This window comes from Canis aureus, chromosome 8, assembly GCF_053574225.1.
Source record: "Canis aureus isolate CA01 chromosome 8, VMU_Caureus_v.1.0, whole genome shotgun sequence".
Taxonomy (NCBI): Eukaryota; Metazoa; Chordata; class Mammalia; order Carnivora; family Canidae; genus Canis; species Canis aureus.
In genome coordinates, this window is record NC_135618.1 from 56,661,412 (window position 1) to 56,676,105 (window position 14,694).

At 43.9% G+C, this 14,694-nt stretch overlaps 1 protein-coding gene across 3 annotated transcripts in view; it reads right to left on the reverse strand.

Moving 5' to 3' along the window:
• Nucleotides 1–14,694, reverse strand: part of ARHGAP17 (Rho GTPase activating protein 17) — a 93,407-nt gene that overhangs the window by 13,887 nt on the left and 64,826 nt on the right. For 2 of the 3 annotated variants that reach the window (XM_077907085.1, XM_077907088.1), the window contains 7 exons: nucleotides 14,282–14,363; nucleotides 12,300–12,380; nucleotides 10,750–10,863; nucleotides 7,974–8,065; nucleotides 6,088–6,244; nucleotides 4,131–4,361; nucleotides 1,674–1,843 (listed from right to left, as the gene is read on the reverse strand). In XM_077907085.1, coding sequence (XP_077763211.1) covers nucleotides 1,674–1,843; nucleotides 4,131–4,361; nucleotides 6,088–6,244; nucleotides 7,974–8,065; nucleotides 10,750–10,863; nucleotides 12,300–12,380; nucleotides 14,282–14,363 — 927 coding nt within the window. The remainder of the gene's footprint in view (nucleotides 1–1,673; nucleotides 1,844–4,130; nucleotides 4,362–6,087; nucleotides 6,245–7,973; nucleotides 8,066–10,749; nucleotides 10,864–12,299; nucleotides 12,381–14,281; nucleotides 14,364–14,694) is intronic. The other variant, XM_077907087.1, reaches the window with a different exon arrangement.

A 14,694-nucleotide genomic window follows, 5' to 3' on the forward strand; every position in this document is an offset into this window, starting at 1 on the left:
GAAAAGCCCAGGCAAAGAATGGAGGTGTGGGACCACATCAAACTATAAAGCCTCTGCACAGCAAAAGGTTGTGGCAGATGAAGAGGCAACTCACAAAACAGGAGAAAACACTCACAAACCATCTATCTGATAAGGAGTTAATTTCCAAACATGTAAGGAACACCTACAACTCAATAGCAAAAGAACTAATAATCTGACTTTAAAATGAGCTAAAGACTTGAATAGACTTTCTCCAAAGAAGTTATCCAGATGGCCAACAGGCACAGGAAGGGATGCTCGACATCCCTCATCCTCAGGAGATGCAAACCAAAACCACAGTGAGATACCACTTCACACCTGTCAGAACAGCTACTATTAAAAAAACCCAAAGACAATGAGTGTTGATGTAGAGAAAATGGAACCCTTGAACCCTGTTGGTGGGAATGTAGATTGGTGCAGTCTTTATGGAAAACAGTATGGAGGTCCCCCCCCCAAAACTAAAAACAGAACTACCACATGATCTAGCAAATCTATTTCCGGGTATTTAGCCAAATGAACTGAAATCAGGACCTCTAAAAGGTATTTGCACTCCTGTGTTCTCTGCAGCATTATTCTCAAGTTGTAGAAACAGACTAAAAGTCTATCAACAGATGATTAGATTAAACATGTGGGCATATTGAATATAATTTAGCCTTAAAGAAGGATGTTCCGGGCAGCCCCGGTGGCACAGCGGTTTGGCGCCGCCTGCAGCCTAGGGTGTGATCCTGGAGACCCGGGATCGAGTCCCACATCGGGCTTCCTGCATGGGGCCTGCTTCTCCCTCTGCCTGTGTCTCTGCCTTTCTCTCTCTCTCTCTGAGTAAATAAATAAATCTTAAAAAAAAAAAAGGATGTTCAACCACATATAACAACATGGATGAAGCTGCAGGACATTATGCTCAGTGAAATAAGCCAGTCCAAAAAGACAAGTACTGCATGATTCCCCTTAGATGAAGTATCGAAGCAGTTAGAGCCACAGAATCAGAGTGGAATGGTGGTTACCAGGGCTGGAGAGAGAGAGAGAGCATCAGAGAGGGGATAAAGGAGAGCTGCAAATCAACAGACATAAAGTTTCAGTTATGCAAGATGAGTAAGTTCTAGAGGTCTGCTGCACCACACGGTGCCCTAGTTCTTGTAGAAATTTAAGAGGGTAGATCTCATTCCAGGTCTTCTTACCTCTTTAATGATTTTGCTTTTTTTAAAAAAAGATTTTATTTATTTATTCATGAGAGACATAGAGATAGGCAGAGACATAGACAGAGGGAGAAGCAGGCTCCTTGCAGGGAGTCCAATGGAGGACTCGATCCCGAGACCGGGAACATGCCCTGAGCCAAAGGCAGATGCTCAACTGCTGAGCCACCCAGGCATCCCATGATTTTGCTCTTAAATAATTGATTTTTCTGCTTGCCATTTTTTTTTTAAGATTTTTTTTTCTTTAAGTAATCTCTACACGCAATGTGGGGCTTGAACTCAAGATTCTGAGATCAAGAGTTGCTTGCTCTTCAGACTAAGCCAGCCAGGTTGCTCCTCTGCTTGCCATTTTATAACAGACAGATAATCTGTCAGGAAGCCTGGCAACGCGAATCCCTGTGTTAACCCAAGGAGGTCTGCACATCCATCCCTCCCTAAGGGGAAGGAGTAGAGGTGGCTACTCACCTCGGCGCACAGTATGCGGGCTAGGGCCAGCGGAGTTGTGCCCTGGGCCGACGGACAGCTGATGGGAGCCGGCCGCCGTCTGGGCCTGGTTCTGGCCTGCGGCCATCTGACTGCTATTTCTCCCTGGGGCAGGTGCAGGTGCAGGTGCGGGGTCCTTGGGTTTTGGCGGACTGGGGAGAACAGAAGTCAAGTTAGACGTCTGGCAGCCCCTGCAAGAAAGCTAACAAGCATGCTATGGAATATCAGATTCCACCCAGAGTTCTGACCTCAGCAGGCAAGGACGTGATCGGGAATTTTAAATAGTTCCCACTGGGTCTACAAAGCTATTTATCTGCGGCCATGCAGGGCTAAATATTTGATGAGATTCGCTGTGTCAGATCGTCTTCCAGCTATCCTGCCACTTGAATATCATGCTAGACACCATTTCACAGCAACCAAAAAGGAATTCCAAGCTTTCTTGTACTTCAATTGGGCAATATTAAAAAACATGAAAGGGCGTTTGGACTTCAAAATAACAAGGTTTGACACACATAGTGCACAAAACAAAGCAAAAGCTACAGCAAAATACTAACGTTATAAATTAGAAATAGTTATTATCAATCGTTTGGACTTGAGGAAAGAGGAGCCCTGAGAGACTTAGTGATGGCTCACAGCCCGGAGCTGGCTGTTCGCAGGGTGGATACAGATCAGAACCTGGGCCAGTTCCCGGCTCAGAACTTCGTATACTGAACTTTATAGCTGCATTTTGTTGGGGTCACTAGAGACGGGAACGTCATTCATGAAGTCTATGCAAAAATATCCACGGAGCACAAAAAACAAAAGCAAATCGAAGACTGACATTCTATTTGTCCTTCTGCAGTGCATTCTAATTATTGTCTTAGCATTATGTAGCCCTGATTAAGCAAACTGAAGACTATAGGTGAAGGAAAATGTGTGAGTTGGCAAACACTTTTTTTTCCTCAAACAAAAAAATTCAAGCCGAAACAAAGGTATGTATGGGGAATAGCAGCTTTGACAAGACAACATGGAGCTTACGATGTGCATGTGAAGCTCTAGGAAGTTTGAAGCCTTTGTTATTTTTCACCAAAATGAGGACTTCTACAAATTATGTGAATGAAAAGGAATTCAGGAATTCATAGAGTAGTCCGAATTCAGCCGTGAGGCCTGATCAAGATTCCTATCTCAGAAACAGCTAGCTTCATATCCCACTAGGCACCCCCTCCTCATCCGGAGAAGCTGAGGGGAGGGAGCCCTCCCGAGGCAAATTTGTCTCCATGTATAATGTGGGCTTAAACAGGTCATTCTTGTTCTATGGATTTATTTTACTTTATATGTGATTATTCAGTGCTTTATCGATGGCCCTGCTAGAGAAAAGGCCAAGAAAAATCTTAGCACATACTCTGTAGAGGGGCTCATCTTTTACAGCAGCTCCCAGTCCTGAACCAGCTAACATACCACCTGAAGTGGCCTCTGGTGGGTCATCTGCCCGAGTCAGTGTAGAGAAATGAATTCATGAGGATTAGATGAAAATCTCAAGTTCAAGGGTACTCCTTCTTAAAGTTGCTGTATAATTGTAACCCACTCTGGGTGGCTAATCAAAAGGTTAAGCAACAAAAGAGCCTTTTAGGAAAATCTACCATCATATTTTCTACCCTGTACTCACATATCAATTTGTCTGCATGACTGAAAGCTAGGGGTGGAGGAGGCACTACTGTGCCTAGTACAGCACCCAGTACTCTTATTCAGTAAATCTGATTAAATGGATGGATGGGTGGATGGGTAGGTGGATAGGTGGGTGGGTGGGTGGATGGACGGATGGATGGATGGGTGGACAGAGAGGTGGATGGATGGGTCCATGGATGGATGGATGGATGGATGGTAGGTGGAAGGATTGGCAGATAGATGGATAGGTGGATAGATGGATGCATGGATGGATGGGTGGGTGGGTGGATAGATGCATGGATGGGTGGGTGGATGGGTAGGTGGATGGATGCATGGGTAGATGGATGGATAGATGGACAGATGGATGGATGGATGGATGAGTGAATGAATACCAGGAATACTCTAAACTAAGTAACTTGCTACATTCAGGTGTTAACTAGTTAGCATACAAGATGACAAAAGCAAATGGTAAATGAACATTGAGTGCACATCAAACAGGGAAAAGAAGTTTATAATACCACTAGCCACCTATTGGCTTCCAGCACCAAAGCAGTATGATAAAGAATGCAAACATATGTTGCTTCTTTTGGAAAACAGGAAAGGAATCAAGCAATTTGCAGGTTTTTTTTTTTTTTTCCATCCTCTGCCAACCAGAAGAGTGAAGGCAGATCTGGTTATGGCAGATCACTCTATGCTGAGTGATTCTGTGGGCATGGAGATCATGCCCACAGGCCAGCCCCTGCAAGAAGGCTGGGGCTCTGAGCACCTACTGCCAGCAGAAGCCGGCCTTCTTACCTGTCGCCCGGGCTTGGCCCTTGCTCCAGTATGCCCGCAGAGGAGGGGACAGTCCCACCCCCTGTGCTGCTTTCAGCCCTAGAGCTCTGGGGAGGGGGCTCTGGGCCTGCAGGAGCCAAGGTGCTGCCATCTGTGGGCGGGAGTGGTGGCTGGAAAGCTGGGGATATGTGCTTTCTATTTAGAGTGCCACCCCGCCGGTGGGCCTGGAAGTCCATAAGCTTCACACCAAAGCTACACAGAAAGAAGAAACAGTCAACACACCATGCAAGCCGACTACTGAGACAGAAGTCCATCGGTCCACACGTGTTAAAACCCACACATGGGGAGAGCCACCCAAGTTGCCCAGCATGCAGTGAAGCGGCAAGGACCAAATTAATGGTCATTCCTATTACCAAGGCAAGCAGCTCAACTTGGCTTTAAACCTGAGCAAGCCAAAAGACCTGGTACTGATCAATGTCTTTTCTTAATTTGGGTGTGAACAGCTAAAGCAAACAGGCAGGCCTCGTCTTGAGTGGGTGACGTCATGTCAGTGTGCCTATTTACCTATTACCCAGTGGCCTCCTCGAATCTGTATGTGTGGGGGACAAGGTGGAAGCTGAGTGCAGAAGTCCTACCACCGGCAGTGTAAGGCTGTCATCATACCCTGCCTCTTAAGCTGAGGTGGAGAAGCATTGGTACAGGTGTATGCAAAGAATTAGCTGAAAGGATATGTAACACTGGAAAAAAAAATCATTGCTTTTGGGCAGGAGAAGGTGGTTGGAGGATGGAGAGGAGGAGGATTCCCCTTCATGTAAGCCGACTTGATGTAAGAACTTTCGAGCTTTTCAGTTTGAAAGATAAAGACACATGGCTCCCTGAGCTTGTGTGTACCGGGTCAGTTGGTGGGGACAATCCACCCTGGGAGGTAACTGAGAATTGTTTCTTGTGTGCCAATGAGAGATGTAACACTGTGTTTTGTAACTTCAAAGGCACAAAGGCTAATGTTGCAGTGGTCAGCTTGTCATCAGGAAGCAGGACCAAATGTGTGATGAGGACTTCAGAGAAGTAAGACTTCCCCACATGATAAACATGGGTTTCAGAGGGACAGGCTAGGGAACTAAGCTATGGGTTAAAAAATGAAAACAACAACAACAACAAAGCAAAATGAAACAAACAAAGCTCAATATAAGATCGGGCAATTAAAATAAGAGCTTGTTGTTTAGTTGTCATGTAAACTATGCCTGGTGATGTTATTATGTGTGCGTGTGAAAAGCATGTTACTCTGCAGGCTTCTCTAACTTGGCCTTAGGAGTGAATACAGTGGCATTTCATATACAGACGGAACAGATTGGCCTCTGAAGGCACAAATCACAAACAGCCTTAACCTTTGAAAATCCCACTAAAATCGCCCGTGGAGCACAGTATCGAGACACATGTCTCTAAGACCATTGGAGCCATCTTTTTTCTTCCAGAATCGAATCAGCAAATACTGAGGTTTTCTCCAGCTGAACATCAGATTCAGTGGCTGGCTTCCATTGAGGGGCCAAGTTATACCAAAAAGAGGTCTCTTTAAACGCTGAATCTGACAACTTACTGTGAGAGGTGGGTTATTCTCCCATCAGTCTACAGTATTTAGCCCCCCTCTCCTTTTGTCTCTTTTTCCCACATTAAGAACATTTAGGTGGCTTTGTAACGTGTGTATGATGCCATACCACTGTGGGGCTTATCACCGACCAAGGGAAGCCTGGATGCTTACGGCACAAATGTTAATTGACAAGCCACATATCTGCCTTATGGTCACATTAATGTCTGGAATGAACGAGAGAAGAATTCCCGAAAAATCTGGACCTAACAGACATGGCTACCCAAGGTCACTCTCATACTACGAGTCCCATGGAGGCAGGACCGGATAGTGAGGATCAATAACTCTTCTACGTCACATCTGTTGCTGGAAGAAAGTGAATGGCTCTAAACACACCTTTCCTTCTTCACCAAGTCCCCTTCCATGACTGCCATGCTGGCAGGCCGCTTCCTTTCAAGGGTCCCTGAGTCAGAGTCATTTCCAGTGTGAGATGAGTGATTGGAATTTGGGGTGACGAGAGGCACGAATGCTTCTGATACGTTGAATTCCACTTCTGTGAGAAGAAAAAGAAACAAGTGTGCAGGCACACCTCAGAGATACTGCAGGTTTGGTTTGCAGACCATAGCAATAAGGCGAGTATCGCAATAAAGTGAACATCCCAATAAAATGAATACCACGATAAAACAAGTCAAACGGCTGCCTTGGTTCCCCGGCACACATAACAATTAAGTCTATACTATGCTGTCGTCCATTAAGTGTCTAATAGCCTTATGTCTACAAACTCAACGTACATACCTTACTTACAAAATACATTATTGCTAAGAAATGCTAGCCATCATCTGAGCTTTCAGCAAGTCGTAATCACTGGTCACAGATCACTATAACAAATATACTAAGAACGAAAAAGTTTGAAGTATGGCGAGAATTACCAAAACGTGACAGAGACACAAAATGAGCAAAATGCTATCGGAAACATGGCACCAACAGACATGCTCCATGCAGGGTTGCCACAAACCTTCAATTTTGAAAAAACCTTCCTAGGATCTAGGAAGCACGATAAGTAAAGTGCCATGAAATGAGGTCCGCCTACATGTGAGGTATAGAGCATATAAAACTCCCATCAGCCCTCCTTGTTTCCCAAGCGGAACCCCTACCACCCCCTCATCTTCTCAAGAATGGCTTGCCAAGCCAGGGGGAGGTAAAAGGAGGAAACTAGAGCTAAGGAGGGGGTGCAATTCAGAATTTAAGTCACACAATTCCTCTGCTTTCTTCTTTGTAAAAAGAATAATCATGGAATATGGAGGAGAAAAATAAGCATAGATTACTTTAAAAAAATGACAGGTATTTATGGTTTGATATAAAATACAAATAAAAGGCAACACCAACTCCATACTGCCTACAGCGGTTTTTCTGAGACTTGTTTTCCCAAAGAAGTCATGGGCAAAATGCCAGTATTCAATCCTACATCACGTATTTGTTGAGCAACCTACGTGAGTGAGGTGTGATTCTCAATGGTGTGAAGACCATGGTAAAGGAGAAACAAGCACGCCCTACTGTCAAGGAGCTCACACTCCAGGAGAAAGGATGGGGCAAGAGGTCTGGACTCACAAAACTTGCCATACCGGTGCCCCTGAAGGGGGTCATGGAACTTCTGTGGTTCCCAGGACTACAACAAACGTAGTTTGAAAATTGATCACCGGTAGGTGGAAATCCTCTTTCTCTGACACGGCCAACTCCCACCTTCACAAAGTGGCTCCAATCAACCTATCCTGCTTCATCTTCCACTTTTACACAAAACCAGCTCTCTGCCTAGAGAAACAAAAAGCCGTCTTCCCAATGGAAAACTGCACATTCAGTGTCGCCTCTTCCATAAAGCAGTCCCAGTTCTTTGTGCCCAATATCTGAGTTCATCAAACCATCGGCCCCTCCTTCTCCCTCACCATGTGTTATAATATTTGTTTAGGTGGCCTTCATCTCCAAGGGCCAGCTTCCTCCAGGGAAGACAGCATATCTCACCAGCAAACATATGGTGCCTAGGGTATTTAGTTCACACTGGCTGAGTAACAACTCCAGCGTGAAGTTAAGTAAAGCGAAATACAAAATAATGTGGATGCCAATATGTCAAAGGTGAACGCAAGGGGTCTAAAGACAAACGTGAAAAAAATGAAGCCAATCATGTAATCGCGAAGGGATTACTGATGCATTTTCTTCTTTAAAGAATTTTTCATATTGTTATTGTGTTGCTTGGGTGGTCTGTGAAATTGGAAAGACAGGTAATTTACCTTCAGGGAAGAACCAGTCGGCGTGCTGAATGATGGGCTCAATGACCGCAACCACGTGGACAGAGGTAGCTGCTGCCATTTCAGCCAGCGATCTGCAAAGGACATTCACAGAGTTAGACTGCTTCCCCCAGGCAGTCTCCAATTTCTGCAGGTTGTGTCAGAGCATTTTAATCACTTTATTTTTTATTTTTTAAAGGTTTACTTATTTGAGGGGGGCATAATGGGCAGGGGGGGAGCAGAGGGAGGAGGGAGAGAATCTCAAGCAGACTCTGTGGGAAGTGTGGAGCCCATCTCGGGGCTCCATCCCAGGACCCTGAGATCATGGCCTGAGCTGAAAGCAAGAGTCTGATGCCTGACTGTCCCACCCAGGAGCCCCCAATTTAATTACTTTAAAACAAGAAAATACTTAAACACAAATGGAAAAATTAGATCCATGGGGCCCTGGTGATGTGTGTGGTGGTGGTGTGTATGTGTGGTGGTGATGCCCCAGGAGGAAAAATCACCCCGACTTAGCTGGCACTCCTTAGTATGCACACACTGCATTAACAGCGGGTGAGCTGGTGAACAATGGTATGGCCACATGCTGATTTCAAGCTGGTCTGGAACAGAGTTTCAACCAGGCATTTTCCTGATGGAGCAGTACTGGCTGTGAGAGTCATCTTGGGTGACCACCAACGATTTTGCCCAGAATATAACCAAGAGTGTGCCCCTTGCACTAGAAAACCTGTGCCCTATATTTACACAGACTATCAGGCTGTCACATCTGTGGACTGGTCCCGAGACGCACGTTCAGAAGTTGAGAGTGTGAATGCCAGGGTTCCAAAGGAAGAAAATAAATAAGACTTGCGATCCCTCATGTCAAGGTGCTCATATTCCAGTTCAGAGTCAGAATACCACAGAAGTAAAAGCTACAAAGGCCTGACATTCATGGAGCACTTATCATGCTTCAGGGCATCAGGGTCTTCAGCTCATTTAATTCGATTTTTATAACACGGGGTCTGTTACGAGGCCTGTTTCATTCACGAGGAAACTAAATTTCTAAGAGGCTGGATCCCTTGTCTGACTGTCCCAAACCTACCTCCTCCTTCTCTACCTGACCTTTCTTCCCAGTGGGAAGAAGATTTTCACCCCAATTTCCAACCAAGAGAAAGTTCTAGCTCCTTTCAAATTCCAGCTTAAATTGCAAGCTCTGCCTACAAATTTTGTTCCCCACCTTTTCGTACTTCCTACCATACCATATCTATCACCCTCGCGCATTAGGAACCTGCTGGGTTGGGGAGGGACTATTTATTCATGTTCTTGGCCAGTTTTTTCTTTTTCAGGAGATACTACTCGCCTATTGATTTGCAAGGCCTTTTTTTTTTTGCAAGGCCTTTTAATATATTCCAGACACTTCTGGAGGAATGTCTTCCTCGTTTTGTGAATTATAATTTGTTTAAGGCACTTTACGATATTTAGAAGTTTGGAGCTGTTGACAGAGCCAAATCTATCCATTTTCTTTTTTTTGTTTGTTTGTTTTTGTTTTTGTTTATTTATGATAGTCAGAGAGAGAGAGAGAGGCAGAGACACAGGCAGAGGGAGAAGCAGGCTCCATGCACCGGGAGCCCGACGTGGGATTCGATCCCGGGTCTCCAGGATTGCGCCCTGGGCCAAAGGCAGGCGCCAAACCACTGCGCCACCCAGGGATCCCTCTATCCATTTTCAAATGTGTTTTTTATACTGATTTGATGTTTAGAAAATACTTCTCTACTCCAAAAGGTAACTCACCTGCCATGTTTATGACATCACTTCTTATATAATTAACTCTTTGGTCTACCAAAGAATTTATTTGCAGTAAGATATGACATATGTATTTAACTGTATATATCAATGCATTGTTAATTTTGCTTTATGACATTGGATCATTGTAAATAATCCTATAAATACTTCCTTAAACAAGATTGGGCATACACTTAATAAATGAATGAAAAATAGAAAGATTTTATTTCAGAAAGTCACTACATTTTTTAATGGAAACCTGAACTGCCAATGATCTTCCAATGTGAAGAATAATGATGGCAGTCGTGGGACGGTGGGAGAAGGTTCAGGATAGGATTGTGATCCCCCCACCTCCCTGTTGTGTAACCTTAGACAAGGTCCTTGTTCTCATCTGTCAAAAGGAGGACACACACACCTACTTCACAAAGGCTATTTGTGAGGATTAAGTGAGGTAATTATAATGTCACCAATGTCAACATTATTGGCTTCCCAGACCCCTTTCTCCTATTCAGTTTACATTTCTCAGTGCTAGCCAAATATCTTTTTTTCTTTTTAAGATTTTATTTATTTATTTGAGAGAGATAGTGAGCGAGCACCAACAGAGGCAGAAGGGGAAGCAGGCTCCCCCCTGAGCAGGGAGCCTGATGCGGGACTTGATCCCAGGACCCTGAGATCATGACCTGAGCCAAAGGCAGAAGCTTAACTGACTGAGCCACCCAGGTGCCCCCAAACTATTTTTTTATTTTTATTTTTATTTTATTTTTTCAAATTACTATTTATTTATTTATTTATTTATTTATATATTTTATTTATTTATTCATGAGACACACACACACAGAGAGAGAGAGAGAGAGGCAGAGACAGGCAGAGGGAGAGAAGCAGGCTCCAGGGAGCCTGATGAGGGACTTGATCCCAGGACCCTGGGATCATGACCTGAACCAAAGGCAGATGCTCAACCACTGAGGCAACCACTGCAAGGTGAGATTAAAATAACATGCTATGGGGAAACATCACTTACCCTTCAGTTTTGGCCCATAATAAGTTAGGGCCTAATACAATTGCAATGTTGCTGGGAGTCATTTTATTGACGTCACTGGTCTGAGCAAGCTTTGCCAGGAACTTGATTAAATACCTGGGGGAGAAGACAGGAAGGGGGAGAGCATATATGCTGAAATATTTGTAGGAACAGCATCCTGCTGCCCTGGTGCTAAGTGCAGAATGGTAATGAATCAGAATCTGGCTCGGGTGCCATATTTTGCAAAGTCCTGTGCTCTTTGTTTCAAAGAGGAAGACAGCTCACATATAAACCTCCATTATTCAGTCCCTATTTGCTGTGTATTTCCAAACCATTTCTCCTTTATGCCCTAACTACCTCTCAGTAAATTACAATCTGATTAACAATGGGCTCAATATGTTCTAATACAAACACAAAAAAATACAAGGATAGAGATATTGCTTAAAGGAAACTGTATTTGAAAATACTTTATGTGGTAATTATGAAAATCTCCAATTTATCATATAGTTACAGTCTCTCCTATACTGTAGGTAATTTCTTGCTTTTGTAGTGCTGTGCTTACAAAATGTTAGTGGTAGAACCCGGGGCTGAAATAAAGGTCAGGTAAGATACCAGAAATTTCACCAATAAAATATGTGTCATTTTGGACCAAGCCCTTTTACAAAATTTTCTTTGGTTTTTCAATGACTTAGAGCTACCTCTTATCCTTCTTCTCTCTATGCTTCTTCAAAGTCACATTTTAGGTCAAAAGGAAAATGGAGGTTAAATTCTAGAAATGTATTCTATGGTAAATTTTCTTAGAAACAAAGCAACACATAATCTCCAGTTCTAAACATTTCATTTAATAGGATGACTTGTGCTATATTAAAAATAAATTACATAGCATATAGAAAAGCTTTTACAGAAAATAGAATTTAAAAAAAATTTTTATGTTTATTTATTTATTCATGAGTGACACAAGAGAGAGGCAGAGAGAGAAGCAGGCTCCATGCAGGGAGCCCGATGTGGGACTTGATCCCTGGACCCCAGGATGACAACCTGAGCAGAAGGGAGGTGCTCAACAACTGAGCCACCAAGGTGTCCCCAGAAGATAGAATTGTTGATTAATTTTTGCCTTTTACATGCTGGGCAATTTTTTAAAAATTTATTTAAGTAAGTTTTATGCCCAATGTGGGGTTTGAACTCACAATCCTGAGATAAAGAGTTGTATGCTCTATCAACTGAACCCCTATAATGGACATTTTAAACTTCAAATCCAACATGCAGCCAAACCAACTTTCCAAGAGAACTTTTTCCTAGTAGCTGCCGTGGGAAACCGACCAGGAGACTTAGCTGTTAATCCTGTTAATGCAGGCTGATGCAGAAGCTTTACACTGTGATATGCATCACAATAATATACATGGAGTCCCATTCCCAGCAACCCCCCTTCCTCTCCAAAGCACTTGTTTATTAGCGTGCTTGGACTGAATGGTCTCCCTGCAGGCGGCACCTTTCTTTATGCCAGAGTCACTGTGGTTTGGTGGCTTAATTTGCAGGACACCAGGCATACATACCTAAAGTTCACAAAATTTTGTGGTGGCAACTTTTGACATGTTCTCCATAAATCCTGAAGTTTTTTGTCTTGATCCTGCACACTGAGGGGGAAAAAAAACCTGTATTCATAACCTTCCATTAAAAAATCCACCATTCGGAACCCGTATTGTTAAGAGGTAACAACTATGCCCTTGTTGACAGAGGAAGCACAGCTGGAAAACAGGATGGATTTGGAAACAAATAAATTCGGAGTCAAATACCAACTAAATATTTAACTCTGAGCAGTTAGTTAGCCTCTCCAAGACTCAGTCTCCTGATGTGCCCGCCTGGGGATAAGAATGTTGATTTGCCAAGTGATGAAGATGTTCCAGAGGCATAACCCTGAAACCACCTGTGCCAGCGCCTGGCACTCAGGAGACAAGGCACCACTGAAAATTCTGTCTAAGAAGTGTGTATCTCCCCGAGAGGCTTCCCTGGAGCCCAGACTCTGGCTGGCCCAGCCACAGGGCAGCCAGCCCACCCTCCCCCTGCCCTTTCCCTGCCTTTAACTCTGCTCAAAGGCTCCAGACACAGAAGCCCTACCCAGTCATGAAGCAATCACAGGAGCTCTTCTGCTCTACAGTTTTGACATGCAAACTTACATAGACACAAAAGAGGAATAGATAAGATCAGTCACCCTGCCCAAGAGCAGGAGAGAATGTTAGCAAGTTGCCCACACAATGTACCTTTGGACCTAAATATTCCCCACGACTGAACTGATCTGGAGTTACGAAGCAGGAAGTGAACATAATTCCACTTCAGAGGCCAGTCAATATGTCACCGGGATGTTGACATTTCTCAAGTATGGAGAATTCATACACCAATAAACAGACACCTGCTTTGAAAAGTGTATTTTCTCATGGGAATGCTTTGGGGAGTCCCAGAGCTGAGAAAAGAATCAAGGTGCGGAGAAGTGGGGCAGGCTACCCAACAAAAGAGACCCCAGAATGCTCCCCTACTCGACACTGCTATTGGGTTCCATTTATTCAGCCAACAGGCTAGGCTACACACAGGTTCCAAGGATATGACCATGACTATGAACTTACTCTGACTTTAAAAACCTTACCGATGGTAGAGTCACTGCTGCTGAAGCCTAGTTGATCGGACCCAGCAGTTCACTTACTGGGAACAGGTGACAGTAGCTAGAGATAGAGGAGGGGGGGTAGGCAGGGCAGGGTGATCTGTTCCTCCTCCCTGAGGGATGAGGAAGGCAGTCAGAACCATGAGGCACAAGCTAACAAGGAGGCAGCCTGGCTGGCCAGAGAGAAGCTTCTGGGACTTCTTAGAAGAGGCTGCTGACTGCTCCTGGATACACAGAAGATGGGGGTGGGGGCAGTGGGGGAAACACAGGATAGGGACACAGTCTCTGGGTCACACAGGTCTGGGTCTGAATTCTTGCTCTGCCAATTACTTGCTGTTACTTTGGTCCCATCCCTCCCCTAGCCTCAGTTCCCACATCTGTAAAATGAAGATAACCACATCCATCTTTTATGTCATTAATCATGGATCACAGGAGGTAACGGGTATCGAGATCAGTATGTCCTTAGCACACAGTGGGCACTCTCATTGCTAGTACCGTCAACACTGTATTACTGCTCAGCTGAGTTTCCACATGGCTCGCCAGGTACATTGCCACTGTCCAGTATGACACTTGTCCCCACTGCAGGGCTTTCTTCAATCAAAAAGGGGTTTGTGATTAGCCAATCAATTAATGTGGGTCCCACTATATGTCTTTATCCATATAACTTCACACAAATTGAAGCCAATGCATAAGTGGTGACCTTCCCACACATAACAATACTCAATATTTTCACCCTAAACTTAAGAACTCAGGCACATATTATTTAACACATGTGCTATTTTAATGTTATTTTATGATCCTTGAGAGTAAGATGATTCACAAAGGGGACATAATATCCCATCATTTCCTTTACTTTTAAAACTCAGTGTCCTTTAAACTTACCTTGCAACTTGTGTCCATTCTTCATACAGATTAAAAGTCATCAAAGGTTCAGGCAGTTCCCGTAAATAGGACTTTAAAGCACCTGAAATTATTAACACTCATTTTGAGTAAGTCAAGGGGTAAGCCTGGGAATCTCGGGACATATTATTTTACAAATTGAAACGATCACAATTACAACCTGCTAAGAATATCTAGAACAAGCTATGAATCAGTGGGAGTGGTTAGAGCATGAAGTGTTCCTAAAACAAATTCCAGCCCTTTGTAAAATATATTGAGGGTCAGTAGAAAATGAAATTAACTTCAAAGTCACCTTCTAATGGACATTCTACCATCCTCAGGTAGATCTAGACTTTGAAGGAGAAAGAAGGGAAGAAAATACAATCAAGTCTCCAAATATTTAGATGATAAGCTAC